The sequence below is a fragment of the Pelodiscus sinensis genome, chromosome 24 (genome assembly GCF_049634645.1).
Source record: "Pelodiscus sinensis isolate JC-2024 chromosome 24, ASM4963464v1, whole genome shotgun sequence".
Lineage (NCBI taxonomy): Eukaryota > Metazoa > Chordata > Testudines > Trionychidae > Pelodiscus > Pelodiscus sinensis.
Window position 1 is genome coordinate 13,882,576 of NC_134734.1, and position 22,010 is coordinate 13,904,585.

Consider the following 22,010-nt stretch of genomic DNA (forward strand, 5'->3'; position numbering starts at 1 on the left):
ATGGGGATTACAGCAGGCGGTTTGGCAGGAGCAGGTGTGAGGACTCGACTGAGCCTGTAAGGTGAGGGGGTGTCCTTGATGTCTAGAGCCTGTTGTGCCCTCAAGGAAGGCAGAGTCTGGCATGTTGAGTGCCCGGTGCCCATGATGGCTTCATTCATCCCCAGGGATCAGGTCAGCGAGGGCCATTTCCCCACACTGGTCCATAGGGAGAGGGTGGGATGAACGAGGGCTGGGCTGAGGCCAGCTGTGCAGCATTTGCCCCCCTCCGTGGTAATCTGGACACAGAACATGGATTCACCCGGGTGTATGCTGGTGCTCTTGTGTGCTCTTGCACGTTCATTAGTACACCCTCCACCGTGCACGTGCAACTTGCACCCCCCCCCCCCCCGCCATGGCACAACTCTCAAGCATATCCCCTCCAGACATGCCTATATTCTGAGTCTCTGCTGGGTGCACTCACCCATGCCAGTGCCAGTCTGCACATGCATTGACTTTGCGCACCCAGGTACACAAGCCTGTGTGCTCACACATTTGCATGCACACCTATGTGCCCCAGCACCGGTGCATACTTGTGGGCTTGTGCAGTTGCCCAGATGCGTGCGCGCGTGTGTGTGTGTGTGTGTGCGCATTCAGGCAGGCACATTTGTGAACGTGGCTGTGTGTGAGCTCACTCACTCAGGCACACCTGTGTACTCACACAAAGATAATGTGTGTGCAATCGCACACTTTGCCCAGTTCCATGCATGTGCAGTTCTGTGTGCACACCCTGGGACATGTGTGTGGAGGTTTCTCCCAGACACTGGTGCAGTAGGGCAAGAAAGCCAAGTCTTGCTCCATTTGGTGACCTCCCAGCCTGGGGCTCAGGGAGCAGAGAGAGGTGGGGAGGGGAGTCTCCATACCAGCTTCTGCTGCTATGGCCTCCCTCAGTGGACTGCCCCGAGGTACCAGGCTGGGCAGGGTGTCAGCTGTTCTCTGCCCTGTCTCCTCCATACACTCCCTGGCACTCAGCCCACGGGGACCTGCCAGGACAGGCAGCTGGTTCGGCGTGTGCCCGTTGCCGTTGGGCAATTTGTGACGGCTCTGTCAGAAAGCCCGGTGCCGTCACTCGTGCTGGCGGGCAGAGGTGTGTGCAGCGAGCCGTGTAAGAGTCTGACAGTCACGCTGGGTGGGGGTGGGGCGACAGGGTTAGAATGCCATGGGCCGAGTGTGCTACCCATGGTTATTTGTTGCTCTCCTTCCATCAGAGTGGAAAGGGCAGCGCAGGGCTGGGAGCCGAGGGGAGAGCTCACGGAGGGCTGGAAGGAGCCCGGCTGTCTGGGGCGCTCTTTGGGGCAGGGACAGTCACTCTGTTCTGGGTTTGTGCGGCGCCCGCACCAGGGAGTCCTGGGCCATGTCTGGGGCACCTGGGTGCTACCGTAATACACCTAATTGGCAACATTCAGTGGGATCCTGGTGTCAGGGATCCTGGTGGCATAGCTATGCACTACCGTAATACACCTAATAAATAACATAGAGCGCCTGGCACCGGGGGGTCCTGATCTGTGAATGGAGCACCTAGATCAGTGGTTTTGGCATCACGCCCCCTTTTTGATTTTTGAAAAATCCTCACCCCCCCCAAAAAAATAACAGCAAAATGTGTTGAGCAAAAAAAAAAAAAAAGGAGCTGACCAGGACAGCAAAACTTTATGGGGGGGAGGGGCTGGGTCTCCTGCGCCCTCCCCCTGGAATTTCTTCACTCCCCCCCAGTTTCAGAACCCATGATCTAGATGATCCCATAATGAAAATTATTAATATTAATAATAATGCACTTAAAAAACAACAAATGGTCTGGTAGCACTTTATAGACTAATATGCAGAGTAGGGGTAGAAATGTAGCCGTGTTATCCTTTGGTATATATGGTTGTGACAATTTTCTTCCACTATTTGATCTGAGGAAGTGTGTCTGGCCCACGAAAGCTCATCACCTATTAAACCATCTTGTTAGTCTTTAAAGTGCTACACTGTCCTGTTTTTTGTTTTAACATGTAGAGGGTACCATGAGCACAGCCCACGAAAGCTCATGATAACCCTCTACGTGTTTAGTTAGTCTATAAAGTGCTACCAGACCATTTGTTGTTTTTTAAGTTTATCCTGTACAGACTAACTCGGCTCCCCCCTGAAGCTTCTGATTAATAATAATGTTATTCATAATAAATTATTGGGTTTTATCCCACGGGCTGCTGGTAGTCGGTGTGGGGAACAGAGATATGGGAGCCGGGGGTTCGAGTGGAAAAGTCCAGCGTGCAAGCAAGATCCTTTTTCTACACCATGGCCTATGCCCAGATGTCAGTGCTCTTGCATGGTGTGCAGCACCTGGCACAATGGGGCCCTGAGCCTGGCTGGGGTCTGTGTGGTGCTAGCACAATGGTCCCTGAGCTTGGTTAGGGTCTGTAGAGTGCCCCGCACAAGGGGGTCCTGAGCTTGGTAGAAGCCCCGATGTGCTACCAGATGCATGGCAATAAGAGCAATGCAGCCCGTTGGCCAGAAAACCTTTGTGAAAGAAGGGACCCACCGTCATGCTTCAGGGCAGCTCCCCAGGGGACAGGAAGGATTCCCTCCACATGACACCGGGTTCTTCACAGCACCTGCCACTGGGAGGGGCTCCAAGCACTTTACAGATGTCCATTCCTTAGGGAAGGAGCTGCAGCAGAAACTTTGATCCCATTGTGCAAGTGGGGAAACTGAGGCCTAGCAAGGGGCAGTGACTTGCCCATGACCAAGGGCAGGGCAAGACAGAGAACCCCAGGGCTCCAGCCTACCCCAAGTGAAGTCATTGGGGTGGGTGTGTGTCCGAGTTTCTCTTCTTACTTGCCCTGGGGTAAATCAGGAGCCTTGTACGTGAGAGGGAAGCTGGGGCAATGGTGTGGGAGGTTCCAATGAGAGCAGGGCAGGGGGCATTGCTTTGCCTGCCCCACGGAGAATGGACCCCATTGCCCCAGCTCTGCCGCCTGGGCCCAAGAACAGCCCCAGGATGTGACCTAATACCCAGCTGCAGGGATGGAGGAGGACCGGGGTCACGCCTGCACCACCACTCCCATGGGCAGGAGCAGCTGAATCCCATCTGGCTGTGGGCTTCCCCAGCGGTGGCGAGGAAGAGCCAGGAATCCCCAGGCGCCGGCCCCACCCCTGTTTGTGCCAGGCCAGGGCGGTTCTGTTTACAGCGGCCCTAGCTACGGTAACAGAGAGGGAGGCCGGGGAGACAGGCGGGCCGGATGGGCTGGGTGAGCTCTTGGCATGTAGCAGGGCTCCCTGCAGCCAGCAGCCAGGGCCTTGCCAAGTTTCACACAGCATAGAGAGGTGATGGGTTCCCCACAGCAGGCATCGGGGGGTGGAGGAGGGATCCCCCAGTTCCCCCAGCAGAGCTTGGCCCTTCCCATCTCACCTGCTGCGAGTGGCCACTTACATGCGTGTGTGTGGCGTGTGTGTGGCATACCCCACGTTCCTCTGCAGGGCAGGGAGGGCCACCTGCCATGGGAGGGCTATGGAGGATTTCAGGAGCCAGGTTGGTTTCCATTTCCCAGGGTGGGGAGCGTGGCCAGGTCTCCAGCCCCAGAGACAATTGAGGCTTGACCCCGACAATGGGCACTCCCAGCCTGCTGCAGTCCCTGCTTGCAGAGCTGGCGCTGTAGGAAGGACAACGAGGAGTTCTGTGGCATCTTAGAGACCAACAGCTGTATTAGGGCATCAGCTTTTGTGGGTAAAACCCACTTCGTCAGAGGAATGGGAGTGGAGGTTACAGAATAGGGGTGTATATATGGGAGAAGTTGCTTGTGTGAATGAAGCTAATCAAGTCCAGGGAGAAGTGAGTCATTCCCAGCACTGGGTCTGAAGATGTGAATATCCAGAGAGGGGAAATTGCCTGTGTAGTGGGTTGGCCCGCTGAGATCCTTATTCAGTCCTAAGTTGCTAATGCGGAATGTGCAAATGAATTCCAGTTCAGCTGTCTCCCTTTCTAATGTGAGCTCCTCCCGAGGCCGATGGCGCATGCTCTGCAGCGCCTCCTGCTGGAAGATCCTGGGAGGAACTAACCGGGAACTTCTCCTGCAGCCAGGGCTCCTGCCCCATGTCCCCACAGCACTTCCTGCTGAGAGATACTGGAAGGACCCGAGCTCTGTCTAAACTAACTCTTCCGTGTCGCTCCAGACAAGCCTCTCCCATTGGTAGGGAATGGCAGGTCTGATTCTGCTGGTGCAGCCAAGGCGCTGGGAAGCAGACACAGTGGCTAAGACTGACCCAGTTTCCATTCCCTTTTGGACGCTCCCCAACCGGGGCAGAAGGCTTCTCAGCATTGCAGCTGGCCGGGGATGACAGAGTTAAAGGAAATTGACCGGGGCAGAGAGCTGGTTTTTCTGGTTTGGCTGCTCCTTTCTCACGCACTAGGGTGCAATTCCATTTGATTGGCTCAGTTTTGGTGGAGTCACCCTGGGGGGACAGGCTGCAAGTGGAGCCAGCTCCACAGCTGATTGGAACACCAGGGCTTTGCTCCAGAGCGCAAACCAGAGGCAGGCTCTGGGCTGGGGTGCACAAAGTGCAGAAGAAGCCAAGTGTTTGGAGCTCCCGCCAGGGTCCAAGTGCAGGGGGGTGCGGTTCCTGGCGCTGGAGGCCACTTCCTGCCCTGGGTGTGGAACGATGTCATACAGCAACTGCTGACGCACGGCGCTCTCAGCTCATCCAGGGCGGGGCTGGGCTCCCAGAAGCCTCTTGGGCCGTCGCTGTTTGTTCCAGCGCACCTAGGGCCAGCAGGTAAAGGCCCAGATCCCCTTGCGGCCCAGGTCCCCGGCATCTGCCCCTTTTCTGGCTGCTCGACAGTCTTGCAAACCTGCCTGGGCAACTGCTTGTGCATTTCATGACAGGCCAGCCGAAGTCGCGTGGGGCCAGCCCCAGGCCCTGCTAGGAAATCTCCCTCTGAGGCCAAAAGGGGGCTGCGATCGGTCAGTTAAGCTAAACGCAGTGGAAGTACCCTGCATGTAACATGGACACCACAGCAGTGGGCAAGGGGGTGGGGTGTGTGCCCCCGGATTCTGGGGTGACAGTCGCGCTGGCTTCCCTTTGCAAACCTCCTCTGGCAAGTCACAGGGAATCAGATGCCAGATTCATGTAGGTGTCTTGGAAACTACTCGGCATCTATCAGGCACCGACATACCTTTACCAATCTGGCTCTCGATCCAGATGGAATTGAGCCTTTTCTGTCGCCGGTGGCTTGGGAGCTGAGGTTGGGGTGTTATCGATGGATCCTAGAAAGATGTGAACAGTTGGAAACGCACTCCCCCAGCTGCAGAAAGGGGGCTGTGCGCCGACCGATGTGATAGAGAGAATCACCTGCCAGATCCCACGGTTCTGAATGCATGGGCCAGACCCAGGAGAGCAGGTGAGCCGCTGTGCGCTTGTTTGCACTCAGTTCTGTCCCGTCGCTGCAGACTTCTGATGTGCCCTGTGGCTTGGGCTTAGCATAGTGTAGTGCTGTGTGGTTCCTCTCCTGTTCTGTGGCTGAACATGGGCCCTGTGCTAGTGAAGGCTCTTGTGCTCAGTGTAAGGATGCGTGCTCCTCTGCTAGGAGGTCAGAGGGGTCCAGCTGGATGGGGGAGCATTGGGAGGGTGAGGAGAGAGTTGTAGCTCGCAACAGGGGGCATAGGAGTGTCCACATTTGTGGTGTTGGGATGGGGACTCTGGGTCAGTGAGGAAGATGCACGAGGGATGCAGGTGAATCAAAAAACAGGACTATGTAGCACTTTAAAGACTAACAAGATGGTTTATTAGGTGATGAGCTTTCGTGGGCCAGACCCACTTCCTCAGATCAAATAGTGGAAGAAAATTGTCACAACCATATATACCAAAGGATACAATTAAAAAAATGAACACATATGAAAAGGACAAATCACATTTCAGAACAGAAGGGGGATGCGAGGGGGGGGGGTGTGAAGGTAAATGTCTGTGAGCTAATGATATTAGAGGTGATAATTGGGGAAGCTATCTTTGTAATGGGTAAGGTAATTAGATTCTTTATTCAAACTCAGGCGTAAAGTGTTGAATTTAAGCATGAATGAGAGTTCAGAGGATTCAGGGGCAGGGATTCAGGGATGCAGGGGCAGAGTTAAGGGTAATGTGTGGAGCTGCACATTTGCAACCATTTTCGCATACGAGCCTCCGCTACAGTGGGGCATTTAGTTCCCAGGCAACAGGAATGGTGAGGGAATGGGAAGCCTCCGGAAGCCACAGCCTCCGGAAGCCACGTGGGCACGCAGTGGGTTGGCTTTTCCAATGGTGTCTGAGTCAGGGAGGCGTTCTGGGCTGACCCCCCTTTGCCCTGGTGTGGTAGGCTTGACAGAATACTGGCTGGGTCCCCCAAGATCAGTGGGGCAAGGTCTCTCGCTTGCCCGGTGGACAGTTCGCCAGGGCAGCAGCGAGGGGCGGGGCCTGATCCTGAGGTTCCAAAAACCTGGGGACGTTGTCAATGTTCTGAAGCTTGTGGGTTTGGATCCCATCTGCCCTCTCCCAGTCTGTGCTTGCTGTGGGGTGTGCGACAACAGCAGGGGAAGGAGGCAGAGGCTTGAGACAGGGACTGGGGAGAAGGCGAGGGAGTTCCCTTCTGGGCAGGTTATTCCATTGTTGACCACTAGGGGGTTTCTAGTCCCCTGGCCTGGATGCTGTCAGAGCCGGGATACCGGGCTAGATGGGCCCCTGGTCTGGCAAGTCCCGTGTCCCTTTCTCCCAAATGAAAGGGGTGCAGCCTGATTCCCCGTCACCCAAAGCAGGTTGGTCTCATGGTCCAGACTCAGACAGGGCAGATGAGGCTCCTTCCAAAAGCTCCTTTTGTTCTCAAGCAAACCACAGCCCTCTCTGCCCCGCCCCCTTTAGGCAGGCGAGCATTCTGAGAAACAAACGGCTTTAGCACTGCTTGAATGACCCTATGGGGCCCAGCAATGAGGTTTGACTCAGGAGAGGAAGTCCCCTGGCGGGCAGCAGTAGTAGACTCATAGCCTGGTCAGTGGGTCGGCCATTAGAGGGCTACAAAGACCGACCCTGCCTAGGGATGGTTGAGTAGTACTAGAAGCGCTGGGAAGTAGTAGTGCCTGGGGGAAGAAAGGGATCTTGCCCTTGGTGCTGTTGGCACGGTGGGTCTGAGGGCCTGGAGCTCACCCCGTGCTCTAGGTCTGTACTTGTGGGGAAAGAGCAGGGCCCCGGTTTTCTTGCCAGGGCTATTTCTTCCTTGCCGCTGGCTGCAGGGGGCGATCCTGGGGGTGCTGGGGCAGCGGGAACAGGGGGAGGGGCGGCGCTCCGTTTCGACATAGTGGCTCAGGCAGCAGACACCCGGGCATGTGGGTCTGCGGGTGGGAGTGAGTCCCAGATTCCCAGGCCAGAAGGGAGCACTGTGATCATCTGGTCTGACCCTCCCCCCACACGACCCAGGCCAGAGACCCTCCCCTCTCAACAGCCCTTCTGGAGATGGAGCCTCCACCACGCCCCGGGGCCATGGTTCCCAGGGCTACTTACTCTCCCAGTTAAAAGGCACCTTATGCCCAGCCTGGGTTTGTCCCGCTCCAGCTTCCAGCCATTGCACTTTGGCTGCGGGATCAAAGCGCCCGTGATTATCGATGAGTTCCCCACGTGGGCACTTCCAGCCTGTCGTCGTCACCCCGTCCGCCGCTCCGTGGTAAGCTCCAGAGACGGACTCCGGGCGTCTGGCCCTGCTAGGCAGGTTTCTACCCCTTTCACCATTCCCCCGGCTCTGCTCTGAGCCCTCTTCACTTTAGCAACCCCCCTGAATTGTGGGCACCAGAGCTGTCGCCCCAGCGGTACAATCCCCTCTCTGCTCCCACGCAAGTCCCCAGTTTGGGCATTGCAGGAGCCCGCTAGCCCTTTGGGCTGCAGTGTCACATTATCCACCCCCCCCCCCAAACCTTGCTCTGAGTCCCTCCCAGAGAGCACGGTAGGGTGCATGCAAGCAAGGCACCGCTTTGCCGACAGGGGAGGGCAACGGGGGGCCTGGTGCTTCAAAAGGGCTGAGCCGGGGCCCTTTAAATCGAAGGGCCGGGTGGCTTTGAGGGCGGGGGTGGGGGGCGTGTGGCATGCTCTGTGCAGTGTTGCCCCAGCCCTGTCCCTTCCACCCAAGGCCACACCCCTCTCAGGGGTGCCCCCCCCCCTTGCCCAGTCGGTCAAGTCTGTCGGCCCCCCTGTATGAAGAGCTCCTGGGTTCCCCATAGCTGCTCTGAGGGGGCAGAGCAAGGTGCCAACCAGGCAACTCCCCATCCAGCCCACACGCTTCCCAGCCAGACACATGGAGCGGGTGGCATCCGAATGCCTGGGCAGGCTGCCTCGCAGAGCAGGACTGGGGCTGATGAGTGAAGGCGCGTCAAGCAGGAGCAGGGGAGATGCCAGGGAAGGGCAAAGAACGGCTCATATTTATTACTATCCCTCCGCTGGCAGCAGATCCCCGGGGACTGAGAATGTGTCTCTGAAATGCACAAGGAAGCCACATGGTCTAGTGGGTAGCACCCTGGACTGGGATGCAGGAAACCAGGTTTCTGCTCTGAGCTTTCTGCTGGGTGACAGTAGATGAGTCACTTCCCTTCCTGTGCCTCAGTTTCCGTGTGTGTAATGTAGCAATAGTTACACCCACTGGCTTTGTAAAAGCGTTTTGACATCTACCCTGAACAGGCGCCGTACAGGTTAGGGTTTATTACAAAACTGTGCCACATATTTATTGTTGGCATCGCAGCAGGGCCTAGGCCAGGCAGTCATTTTTGCAGGCAGGCACTTAATGAGTTTTGCTGCGGAAGAGGCAGGGCCTTGGTGGAAGGGGTGGGGATGGGGGTCTGTCCTCCCCCCAGAGTTGTCTGGGGCTGGAGGCTTTGAATTTAAAACACAGCAGAGGACTCCCAGCCCCACTGGTACCGTGTGGCCTGGGAGCGGCCTAGGGTTGCTGTGGCTATTTAAAGGGCTCATGGCTCTGACCCCTGCCAGGGTAGCACTGGAACTGGAAGCCATTTAAACAGTATCCTGCCACCTGAGCCACCGCTTTGAAATTCGGTGGCATGGGCAGCAGGGTATAAAATAGGAAACAGCCAGATGCAGCCCAGGGACCAGATCAAAGTGTTAGGCGGGCCAGATCCGGCCCCTGGGCTGCATCTTGCCCAGCCCTGGCCTAGGCCCCCTACACAAAGTGCCACCCAACCCCCAACCAAGATCAGGACCCTGCCCAGACCCTAACTGGAGAGAGCCCCGGCAGTGCTGCACTAACAACTGGAGAGAGCCCCGGCAGTGCAACACTGACAACCGAAGAGAGCCCTGGCAATGCAACACTAACAACCGGAGAGAGCCCCGGCAGTGCTGCACTAACAACCGGAGAGAGCCCCGGCAGTGCAACACTAACAACCGGAGAGAGCCCCGGCAGTGCTACACTAACAACCGGAGAGATCCCTGGCAGTGCAACACTCACAACTGGAGAGAGCCCTGGCAGTGCAACACTGACAACTGGAGAGATCCCTGGCAGTGCAACACTCACAACCGGAGAGAGCCCCGGCAGTGCTGCACTAACAACCGGAGAGAGCCCCGGCAGTGCAGCACTGACAACCGGAGAGAGCCCCGGCAGTGCTGCACTGACAACCGGAGAGAGCCCCGGCAGTGCTGCACTGACAACAGGAGAGAGCCCTGGAAGTGCTGCACTGACAACCGGAGAGAGCCCCGGCAGTGCTGCACTGACAACCGGAGAGAGCCCCAGCAGTGCTGCACTGACAACAGGAGAGAGCCCCGGCAATGCAACATATCCTGAGGCTGCGAGCGTCTGCACTTCTTGGCAGGTCCCTATTTGCCTCCGTGGTGTTTCTGGGGAGGGCGCCGGTCACCATGGATGGCGCAAGAGCGTGGGGGATGGAGGTGTTGGCTTGGCTGGGCGCTCTGTCGCCTGAGACTCAAGCTCACTGCTGTGTTGTCTCTCCTGGAGGCTGCACAAACACAGGGTGTTGACATTGGCCTGGGGAGGTTTGCTGCATGGCTCTGGGCTGCACATCACAGGGAGCGCTGCTGTTGGCTTGTGCTGGAGAGTGCAAAGGTTCAATTCCAGCTCTGCCACTGACTTACTGGGCAAGCCCAGCCCCTTGCTCTGCCTCTGTAAAATGAGGACAATCCCAACCCAGCTCGCAGGGGTGGGAATTGTCGGGGCTTGGGTAGGGGATGAAGAGGGGCGGTGAGGTACTGCAGCATGGGACAAGACTGCAGTGGAATGGGTGATTTGGCAGGATGTGGGGGTTTGCACGTGTGATTGGGTGGGACGTGAGGGATTGCAGCGTGTGATTGGGTGGGACGGGTAGAATGCAGGGGGATTGCAGTGTGTGATTGGGTGGGACATGAGGGATTGCAGCGTGTGATTGGGTGGGATGTGAGGGATTGCAGCGTGTGATTGGGTGGGACGTGGGGGGAATGCAGGGGGATTGCAGCGTGTGATTGGGTGGGACGTGGGGGGAATGCAGGGGAATTGCAGTGTGCAATTGGGTGGGACATGAGGGATTGCAGTGTGTGATTGGGTGGGACGTGGGAGGAATGCGGCATAGTTTGGAGTTTGCAGCATGTGATTGGGTGCAGGGCTGGCCTTACCATGAAGCGAACTGAGGCGGATGCCTCAAGTGCCAGATTGTGGGGAGGGTGCCACTTGGACCCAGAGAGTAGAAAATTGTGTCTGCTGCTGGTGCATGTGTATTCTCTCTGCTCTAGATGTACAGAGATGGTGGAGTGCTGTGCCGGAGCAATTGAGACCTTTCAAAATTTTGGCCCAAGTGAGAGGGCATGGGGGCGCCATTTGAGCTCCCCGCTTCAGGTGTGAAAATGTTATGGGCCTGCCCTGATTGGGTGAGACATGGGGTTTTCAGTGTGTGATTGGGTGGGACGTGGGATTTGCAGTGTGCAGTTAGATGGAAAGTGAAGGGTTGCACTTTGCAGGTGTGGTGGAGGGATTGCAGCTGGTGTCAAACTCTGGCCCCAGCAGAACCAGTGGGTGTTTTGTCATTGGGTCATCCCAGTAGCCTCCCCATGCCCCAGCCCCAGCTGAGGTTTTCACTTTTGCCAAACTGTTGGATCCCAGGGAACACCCTGTTCCTTCGAGCCACCCATGCAAGTGTGATCCTTTCATGTACCTGGATGGGGCCGTTACTGGGCTGTGGGGCTGGTAGTGCGAATCCTCGCTCGCTGCATTTTTAGCACAGATGCTCACATTCACATACTTCCTAAAAGCGAAAGTTGCACTGAGTGTCTGCTGAGGATCCCACCGATATTCAGCGGTGAGATCTGCAATTCGTGCTGTGGGCTGGATACATTACGTCAAATGGCCTGGCTGCTGTTCTCTGATTGGACGATTTATGTATTTATTCCTGCGCAAACTGTATATATGATTTACCTATCCTGTGATTTGACCATGGTGTAAAAGCCTGGGAAAAAATGCTGAGTACTAACAGGCTCGTTAGTGAAGAAAGGCAGAACAAGAATGAATGGCTGGAAGTTAAAGGCAGTCAAGGTCTAAATATCAAGGCCGAGATTGCGGGTGACTGACCCGTAGAACAAATTCCCAAGAGAAGTGGTGAATTCTCCATCTTGTGGTGTCTTCAGATGCCAAGCAGATGCTCTCCTGGAAAATACGCTATAACCCAGGGGCTGCCCCCTTAGTTTGCCTGGATCTAGCCCTCAAGGCTCAGGGTTTGCGTCTCACTTGTGTGCAGCCCCCGTCTGATTTTTCCGTGGATCAGCAGCCCCCGACCCAGAAAGGGTTCCCCACCCCTGCTTTAGCCAAACACAAGTTATTAGGGGGAACTGGAATTTGTGAGCTACCAACGCTCATATGAGATGATTGCACATTCCCTTAGCTTCAAAATCTACGATCATCAGATTCGTGTCCCTGCCTCAAATAACAATTACAACCTAGAGCTTCAGGGGGTAGCTGAGTTAGTCTGTTACTGAAAAAAACAACAAACAGTCTGGTAGCACTTTATAGACTGATAAAACATGTAGCTGGTATCATGAGCTTTCGTGGGCACAGCCCACTTCTTCAGATGACCGGAGTTATGAGTTGGGGATATGAGCTGGTGGGGACTCTACCTACTTAATAACCACTGAAGGTGCTAACAGCTCCCTGAGTGGTATTCTTCCTGTTTTAGGAATCTATCTATTGACTTTGATTTTTATCTGCTTAGGTTTAAGTACCCATTCTCCAGATACTTAATGATGCTCTGTCTCCCTCCCACTCCTCCCTTTTTTTCTCTCCCCCCTCCTCGCCCCTTCTCCTATTTATTTCGAGTTTTCATATCCCCAACTCATAACTTTGATTATCTGAAGAATGGGTTGTACCCACGAAAGCTCATGATACCATCTACATGTTTCGTTAGTCTATAATTACAACCTGGGAATTCCACCCTCTATCAGCAAGGGAATAGACTCATTCCTAGGCCAGGCCAATGCCTTTCAGAGCTGTGATGGGAGGGTCCAGGGTGAGGGGCCTTTGGGGTTTCACCAGATCTTTACTTTAAAAAGAAAAAGAAAGTTTGTTTTAAGTTTTCTGGAGCCATTTTTCACTTGATCAGAATTTGGAAGGAGATTAAAAAAGCCATCAGTTTGCAGTTCAGTGGAAAGCAGCACGGCGTCATAATGAGTCATGAATAATAGAAAAGCAGCAGTGGTGAAGGACGCAGGTTTTTCCAAAGCCACGCAGAGCTTGGAATCCCAAACGGCTGTTCTGAATCTAGAACCCTGGGGAGTGGAACGGGCCAATCTAGAACCCCAGCTGCCGGACGGGATCATTCTAGAACTCGATGTTTTCCGGTGTTCCGTGGAGATTCCCTGTTGTTCAGGGGGTAAAAGTGGTGTCAATAAGCATGGCTCCAGAGATGCTGAATTTACACCAGCCAGGGACTTGGCCCTCAGTCCCCAGCAGGTGACTCTCTGACCAGTTATTTTCAATGGCTTCTGAATGTAACAAAGCAACTTGTCCCCTCCCTGGGGCCAGTTGGCCTGCCCTAGAGAGAGGTCACCATGAGCAGCCTCCGGGCTAAATCCCTGTTAGCCAGGGGTGGCTCTAACTACTCTGCCCCCGGCACTCCCTGGCTAGGGTTGCCAGGTGTCCAGTTTTGAACTGGACAGTTCAGTATTTGAGCTTTCTGTCCAGGAAACAAATTGAGAAAATAGAAATGAGAAAATGTAAACGTCCAGTATTTTCTAAATAAGATGTCATGTACATTGTGATGTAATGTCAAGTGTGTCTACTATTTTTGTTGAAACCATCTGGCAACCCTAGGCTGCTGGCTGGAAGTGCCACATCTCTGGCCCGGCTCTGGGACCCAATCTTTCCGCCTTGTGCCATGTCAGCTGGGAATGGTGGGGGTGGACAGACGCCAGTGCAGGTGGCTGTGAAGTCAGACAGGTGAGGGGGAATCTGCCTGAGCCTTTAGCCTGAGGCGACAGGACTGGCGCCCCGGGAACCATGGGACGTGCTGGGTGAGAAATGCGCCAAGCCCCATTCCAAAGTTCCCAGGGAAGCCACCAAAGAGCTGGGGAGTGCCTGGGCCCCTCCAGCGGAGCAGGACTCTCCCTACCTTAGCCCAGCTCTGAGCCATCCCCTCCCCTCCTCGAGTGAGGGTGCCGGGGAGGCGGCTGCGGGGAGCGGAAGGGAGTGGAATCCGCACAAGCTGCTGCACAGTCCCTGGTATCTGAGCAGGCCGGTTTATCTGGACTCGCTGGCCCATCCACTTCCTCAGAAGGAGCCGCATTCCTCGGCGGGTGGCTGAGGCTGGAGAGAGGCCAGGTCTGAGCCCAGCACGTCCTGCTCCCGCACGTGGTGTGTGTTGCGGGCTGGCCCGGCCGAAACACACTCAGCACCTTCCTTGCAGGAACCGATTAGAGCCGACTCCTCCGCAAGGACACACAAGCACGGGGGATCCCCAGCCTCATGCTTCAGGGTGGGGCCTGATCCCAGCTGGGGGCCAGGAAGCAATGTGTCATCTCCGCCCCCACGGGGATGGCAGTGCGCACAGCCGGGTGTTTACCACCCTTTATTTATTGTTTATGTTACTGTAGCCCCAGCCATGGGCCAGCCCCATGCTGTGCTTTATATAGCGTAGGTGTATTATTCAGGCCTAGAAGCCTTCTCAGAGCAGGCCCCATTGGGATAGGTGCTGTGTGTGATTTATTAGGTGTATTACGGTAGCACCTAGCAGCCCCAGCAATGGTCCAGGCCGCATGGCGCAGCTGCTGTGCATTGTTTATTAGGTGTGTTATGGTAGCATCCCCTGGGCACCCAATCACAGGTTGGGAGCTTGTTGCACTAGGTGCTGTACAGATGCAGAACAGAGCCTGCCCCGGCCTCCCAAGCTGACAATCTGAGAGTAAGACAAGAGACAGCAGCTAGAAGCAGAGAGGTGGGGAGTTCAAGAACACTTGGAGGAAGGATGGGGCTGGACAGCCCTGAGTCAGCTCTGATTTGGGAACAGGGATCTAGTAGGGTTAGTGCACCGGGGCTGGTAGTCAGGGTGCCTGGGCTCAGCTCTAGAATGGTGTGAGGACTAGTGGTTAGAGCCCTAGGGTATGTCTACACTACAAAGTTAGTTCGAACTAACGGACGTTAGTTCGAACTAACTTTCATAGGCGCTACACTAGCGCTCCGCTAGTTCGAACTTAATTTGAACTAGCGGAGCGCTTAGTTCGAACTAGGAAAACCTCATTTTACGAGGATTAAGCCTAGTTCGAACTAGCTAGTTCAAATTAAGGGGTGTGTAGCCCCTTAATTCGAACTAATGGGAGGCTAGCCCTCCCCAGGTTTCCCTGGTGGCCACTCTGGCCAACACCAGGGAAACTCTATTGCCCCCCTCCCGGCCCCGGACCCCTTAAAGGGGCACGGGCTGGCTACGGTGCCCGTGCCAGGTGCAAGCCTACCAGCACCCAGCCAGCAGACCCTGCACCTGGCACGGCTCGAGCCAGCCACCCGATGTCCCCCAGCCCACCCCCTCTTCCCGGGACCAGGCTGGCGGTTCCCGGGAGCTTGCCCGGGACCGCAAGAGGCGGGCACCCGCCTGGGCTAATGCGGACATCGTGGACCTCGTCCACGATCTCCGCACTAGGCACAGGAAAGTGGCTGGCTAGGGCAGAAGAGCTGCCAGCCTGGCCACCCAGGAGCAGGTGTGCATGAAAATCAAGGAGGTCCACTGAGACCCCCGACCCTGAGCCCTGAGCTTACAACGGCCGTCCTGGGTCAGACCAAAGGTCCATCTAGCCCAGTAGCCTGTCTGCCGACAGCGGCCAACCCTAGGGACCCTGGAGGGGATGGACCGAAGACAGTGACCAAGCAATTTGTCTCGTGCCATCCATCTCCAGCCTTCCACAAACCTTGGGCAGGGACACCACTCCTACCCCCTGGCTAATAGCACTCCATGGACCCAACCTCCATGACTTGATCTCACGTCCCTTTAAACTCTGTTCTAGTTGTAGCCTTCACAGCCTCCTGCAGCAAGGAGTTCCACAGGTTGACTCTTTGCTTTGTGAAGAACAACTTTCTGTTACTAGTTTGAAGCCTTCTATCCATTCCTTTGCTTTGGTGTCCTCTAGTCCTTCTATTATGGGAACTAATGAAGAACTTTTCTGTATGCACCATCTCCACCCAACTCCTGCTTTTAGAGACCTCTATCCTGTCCCCCCTCCGTCTCCTCTTTTCTAAGCTGAAAAGTCCCAGTCTCTTTAGCCTCTCTTCATATGGGACCTGTTCCCAACCCCTGATCATTGTAGTTGCCCTCCCCTCTCCCAGCCTCTCTCTTCCCCTCTCCCACCTCCTTTTCCCAGTCTCCCCCAGTTTTGTTCAATAAAGACAGATTCCATTTTTGAACACAATTGTCCTTTATATTGTACATCAAGAAAAGGGGCTAGGGAAGGGTAAGTGGAAGGAGGTGAGGGAGGAATGGGGTACAAGCCCCCGATGGGGAGGACTGGGCTGGCTCTGCGGGCTTCTGGGGGTGGAAGCTCTCCTGCAGCCCCCCAATTGCCCCCTCTCCCCAGATGGCAGCCTGCGGCAAGTGCAGCCGGTCTGATGGCCGAGTGCTGTGATGTGCCCAGTGTGGGCACTCCGGGCACTCCAAGCCAGGACTGGTTTGCAAGCAGGGCACCCCTGAGAACTGTGTGTCCGGGGTGGGGGTCGGGTCCCTTTAAGCGCAGCCCTCGGCTATCCTGAGACAGCATCTCCACGCTCTAAGTCCTCCTCTGATGCCCTGCTGGCACTGCTTCCGGCCATCCTTAAGCCCGGTTCAGGGTCCACTTAATGTGGACATGCTAGTTCGAATTAGCAAAATGCTAATTCGAACTAGTTTTTAGTTCTAGACACGTTAGTTCGAATTAGCTTAGTTCGAATTAACTAATTCGAACTAAGTTAGTTCGAATTAGCGCTGTAGTGTAGACATACCCCAAGGGTCTGGGAGTCAAAACTCCTGGGTCTTGTTCCCAGGACCAGCTTATTGTCAGCACGGTGTGGGCAAAACAGCCACTCAATGGGCAGGTTTGCGGGGTGTTGAGGGGTGAAGGGTACTTGGGGGCTGAACAGCAAGGAGTGCCTTGTGGGCACAGCATGGGCATGGGTGTCAGGGCTCCTGGGTTCTCTTCTTGGCTCTCACTGGGTGACCTTTGGCAAGGCATGTGCCTGCCCCGTGCCTCAGTTTCCCCCCATGTAAAACGGGATTGTTGATACTAATTTCAGAGAACCATATCCCCTGGACAGAAGGACCCCAGGATGACAGTCCTCTCCCTGTCTTTCCTGCCTGCCCTGCAATGGGCTCGGAGCAGGACTCAGTCCTCACAAGGATGCTGGGAGGCAAGGCCGAGTCATCCATGTTTTATAAGAGGGGAAACTGAGGCGTGAAGAGGCGACCTGATGTACATAAGTTCCCTTAGCCAATCAGTACCAGCTCCAGGAATCCCAGCTCCTAGTCTGCTGCGCTCCTGGGCCTGCCTGAGAGAGCTTTGCTCCCAGTACGGGGGAACAGCCCAGGAAGTGCCTCACCATCTCCGTGGTCAGGGTGGTGAACCAGTGACTGCCCACCCCTCCCAGGGGCATGCTGCAGGATCCACCCCCTCTGGGGCAGGTCTAGTGCCATAGGGAAATGGGAGCCTTATCTATGTAGTGGGACCCTCTGCCCCAGTTTGGTCTAGCATGGACTGAGCCCAGAGGTTCCCCCTCCCCCCACTTGGGTAGGACTGGCCCCTGGTCTACGTCTGGACCAGCTCAGCTGGCCGCATCCCTGGAAGATCCATCTGTCATGGGTGGTTTGGGTTGTTCCTGCGGTGTTATGGGAGCTGATCGACTGTGTGTGGAGGGGTGTTGCCCGTGCTGCAACTGTCTAATCACACAAACCCAAACATCTTAGCTCCGCCCATCCTCTGAGGCTCCGCCCCTCCCCTGCCCTTTCTCTAAGGCCCCACCCTTGCTCACTCCATTCTCCCTCCCTCCTTATATTCACTCTCCTCTCCCTCCCCCACCCTCACTCACTTTCACTGGGATGAGGTGCAGGTTCTGGGATGGGGCTGAGAGGTTCGGCGTGTGGGAGGGGGCTCTGGGCTGAGCTTAGGGCAGGGGGTTGGGGTGCAGAAGGGGGTGGAGAGTGCAGACTCTGGGCGGGAGATTGGGTGTAGGATGGGGTTCAGGGCTGGGGCAGAGGGTTGGGGTGCAGGAGGAGTTGTAGGGTGCAGTTAGGTGGCACTTATCTCAGGGTATGTCTACACTACAGTGTTATAGCTTAATTCGAAATAACGTGTTTACACACAAAATGCATTCTGAAATAGCATTTTGCTATTTCGAAATAGTGCGTCCACACTGAGTGGACTCTGAATCGCATTTAAGGCCAGCCGGAACCAATTCCAGCAGGGCACCAGGTCAGGAATTACTGTGTGGGGCTGCTGCCCGAGGCTAACTGAGGTCTGTGCTTAAAGGGACCCCCCGCTGTATAGCCAGTTCTCAGGTTTCCCTGCTTGCTTGTCTACCTCGATGCGGGACAGCAAAGCATTTTGTCTCTGCGTGCTCTGGTTGCCCTCACTCAGGACACCACAACACTCGGCAACATGGATCCAGAACTGCCCCTGGGCACTCTGGTGCTTCTCTTTGATGTGTTGCTGCGAACCTGACTGCACTTTCTGCAGCCTGCCATCCGGGAGGTCCATCGGGGGGCTGTCAGTATCCAGGAGGCCCTGCGGGAGAGCTTCCACCCTGAGGAGCACTAAGGGTATGTCTACACTACCCTCCTAGTTCGAACTAGGGGGGTAATGTATGCATACCGAACTTGCTAATGAAGCCCGGGATTTGAATTTCCCGGGCTTCATTAGCATAAAGCCGGCGCCGCCATTTTTAAAAGCCGGCTAGTGCGAACCCCGCTAGATAGTTCGGACTAACAAGCCATTCCGAACTATCTGTACACTTCGTTCCACGAGGCGTACAGATAGTTCGGAATAACTACATAGTTTGAACTATCTAGCCCGTGCCGCGTGTAGCCGCGCGGCACGGGGTTCGCACTAGCCGGCTTTTAAAAATGGCGGCGCCGGCTTTATGCTAATGAAGCCCGGGAAATTCAAATCCCGGGCTTCATTAGCAAGTTCGGTATGCATACATTACCCCCCTAGTTCGAACTAGGGGGGTAGTGTAGACATACCCTTAGAGCCTCCCTGGTCTGCCCCACTCAGGGCTTGTGCCTCATTCCTCCCTCACATCCTTCCACTTACCCTTCCCTAATCCCCCTTCCTGATGTCAAATAAAATACACGTATTTTCATGAACACAAACTCTCCTAATTTAACAAAACTGGGGGGAGGGAATGAAACTCTGATGAAACTGGGGAAAGGAGGCAGGAGAGGGGAGAAGAGAGGGTGGGAGAGGGGAAGGGGAAACCTGGGAGGAGGCAGCTGGAAGGGGGAAGCAAGGGGAAGAAGGGGGAGGGGAAGCTCAGGGCTCAGAGTTGGGGGTCTCGCTGGACCAACTTGATTGTCATGCGAACCTGCTCCTGGGTTTGCATGTGGTCTTTGGTGGCCAGGCTAGCAGCTATCCTACCATAGATGGCCGTGTTCCTCCGTCTAGTGCGACGATCATGGACGTTGGGGGCATCCCCCCAAACCTGAATAAGGTTCATGATCTCCACCCTAGAATAGGAAGGCGCCCGCCTTCTCCAGGCCCTGGTAATCTCCTGGGAGCTGGCAGACTGCTCCTGGGGAGCGGTGGAGGGCTGGCTGCCAATGGCTTGCTGGTTCATGTTTTGGGGCCACTGGGTATGGGGCAGTGACTGCTGGCTCTGTGCTGGCAGGCTTGGAGCTGGCACAGGCACAGGCACAGGCACTGTGGCCAGAGTCTGCCCCTTTAAGGGCTCCGGGGAGACAGGGAGAGAGAGAAATGTTCTTGGTTGAGGCTGGAGTGGCCACCAGGGCACCCTGGGAAGGCTGGAGGCCCCCATTGCGAAATAAGTGTCTACACAGCACTTATTTCGAATTAGCTATTTTGAATTTGGCATTATTCCTCATGGAATGAGGTTTACCAACTTCAAAATAAGTGCTCCACTATTTTGAATTTATTTCAAAATAGCGGTTTGTCTGTGTAGATGCTAGGAAAGTTATTTTGGAATAAGGGCTGTTATTTTGAAATAACTTTGCTGTGTAGACATACCCTCAGACAGCTCCCAGTCAGCAGCACAGGGTAGCTGATGCAGGTTCCCTGCCTGCCCTGGCCCTGCACCACTCATGGAAGCAGCCATATCCCTGGGTGGAGGAAGGCCTCTCCACACACTACTCTCAGCACCGGCTGTGCAGCTCCCATTGGCTGAAGTTATCAGCCAATGGGAGCTTCTATAGGCAAAGGACTCTTGGGGTATGTCTAGACTACATGCCTCTGCCGACAGAGGCATGTAAACTAGGCTACTCGACATAGTCAAAGAAGCCGGGATTTAAATATCCCCGGCTTCATTAAAATAAACATGGCCGCCGCGCTGTTCTGGTTCAGCTGATCGTCGGCCCAGCGCGCTAGTCAAGACGCGGCTCGGTCGACAGGGGAAGCCTTTGTCGGCCGCTCCTGTAAACCTCCTTTCATGAGGCATAAGGAAGCGGTCAACAAAGGCTTCCCCTGTCGACCGAGCCGCGTTTTGCCTCGCGCACTGGGCCGACGATCAGCTGAGCCAGCACAGCGTGGCGGCCATGTTTATTTTAATGAAGCCGGGGATATTTAAATCCCGGCTTCTTTGACTACGTCGGGTAGCCTATTTTACATGCCTCTGTCGGCAGAGGCATGTTGTCTAGACATACCCTTTGATCCCAGCACAGAGGTTGTGTCTGTAGGCGGGAGAGGCAGGTCTTCCCTGCCTGGGGGCTGTGAGTTAACCTGTCCCCTTCCCGTGCCGGCAGGGTCCCTGGCGGGGGTGCTGGAGATGGAGCGCAGCGTCACCGCGGTGCTGGGCAAGGACGTGGTGCTGCCGTGCCGCTACCGGGCGCAGGAGGGCGAGAAGGTGGTGCAGGTGACGTGGCTGAAGCAGGGCGCCGGCGGGCAGAACGTGGAGATGGCCGTGCTGCACTCGGAGTACGGGGAGCACGTCCAGGAGCCCTACGCGGGGCGGGTGCTGCGGCGGGCACCGGGGCCGCTGGAGGACGGCGCCATCGTGCTGAAGAACGCCGTGCAGGCTGACGAGGGAGCCTACGAATGCCGCCTCATCACCTTCCCCTCGGGCAACTTCGAGGGCAGCATGACGCTCAGCGTGCTGGGTGAGAGTCCGGGCACGGAGTCCACTGGGCACTGGGGCTGCCTTGCTCCACCCCCCAGGTGCCCTTGGCTCTGCTGGGCCCGCTGAGGGGCGAGCTGCCTCCCCTGCTCCAGGCCACTAGACCACCCTGCCCCCAAGCCACTGCAGAGATCGGGGACATGGGGGTGCCCTGGCCATTAGGCACCCAGCCTGCAGGGGACCTGAACTCTTGGTGTCTGGGCCAGGCCTGTGTCGCAGGAATGGGACCCAAAGGGATGAGGCCTATTCAGCGAGTGTAGGGGGAAGCCCTTTTGGGGGCAGGAGCCAAGCCCGAGTGGCCCCCTGGAGTTGGAGCTGGGAGTGGGTCCTGGGAGGGAGCAGTAGCCCAACTGTGTAGGGCTCCATGGGGGGGACTGTAGCTGGGCTGCATAGGGCCCTGTGCCAGAAATTACTGGGCTTCATGGGGCTCTGGGGGGCAGTGGCTGGTTTGTGCAGGGGTTGGGGGCAAGAGGCAGTAGCTGGACTACACGGGGACCTGTGGGGATGTGCCAGTTCCGGGCTGAGTGGGCCCTCGGGAGACCCTGGGAGGATGCAAATTCCCGACTGTTTGGGGCCCCAGGGGTGGGGGCAGTAGCCGGGTTGTGTGGGACCCCAGGAGACTCTGGGAGGAGCAGATTGGATCCCAGGAGGGTGCTGCTCTTTCCACCCCCTTCACCGCTCTGCTTTCTCCCCCTAGTGCCCCCACTGCCCACCCTGAACCCCGGCCCCCCACTGGAAGAAGGGCAGGGGAGGACGCTGGCTGCCTCCTGTACAGCCGAGGGCAACCCCATGCCCACGGTGACTTGGGAGACGCAGGTGGCCGGCGCCAACACCACCCGCCGCTCCTCGCATCCCCGCTCGGCCTCCGTCACCAGCGAATTCTTCCTGGTGCCCGGGCGCAGCATGAACGGCCAGACGCTCACCTGCGTCGTCAGCCACCCGGGGCTGCAACACGAGAAGAGAATCACCCACGTGCTGAGTGTCGCCTGTACGTCCCACCCCAGCAGGCCGCGTGGGGGGCAGAGAGCCCTGGGGAGTACCATGGAGTAGTGGCTCCCTAGGGAGCTGGCATAGGGTAGGGGCAGAAACACCCTGACAGTTGTCATGGGGGTACAGACGCCTTGGGAGACAGACACTCCCGGGGAGGGCGCTATGGGGCAATGTGGGGGGCACAGACCCCCAAGGGGAACATCCATGGGGGAAGGAAGTCATAGAC

General features: G+C 56.3%; 1 protein-coding gene across 2 annotated transcripts in view; it reads left to right on the forward strand.

Moving 5' to 3' along the window:
• NECTIN4 (nectin cell adhesion molecule 4) overlaps positions 1 to 22,010 on the forward strand; it is a 49,506-nt gene that overhangs the window by 13,818 nt on the left and 13,678 nt on the right. The window contains exons 1-3 of one of the 2 annotated variants that reach the window (XM_075908138.1): positions 9,726 to 9,836; positions 20,424 to 20,777; positions 21,492 to 21,782. In XM_075908138.1, the coding sequence (XP_075764253.1) occupies positions 20,447 to 20,777; positions 21,492 to 21,782 (622 nt within the window). In that variant the 5' untranslated portion in view covers positions 9,726 to 9,836; positions 20,424 to 20,446. Of the gene's footprint in view, positions 1 to 9,725; positions 9,837 to 20,423; positions 20,778 to 21,491; positions 21,783 to 22,010 lie in introns of those variants that run through there. The other variant, XM_075908137.1, reaches the window with a different exon arrangement.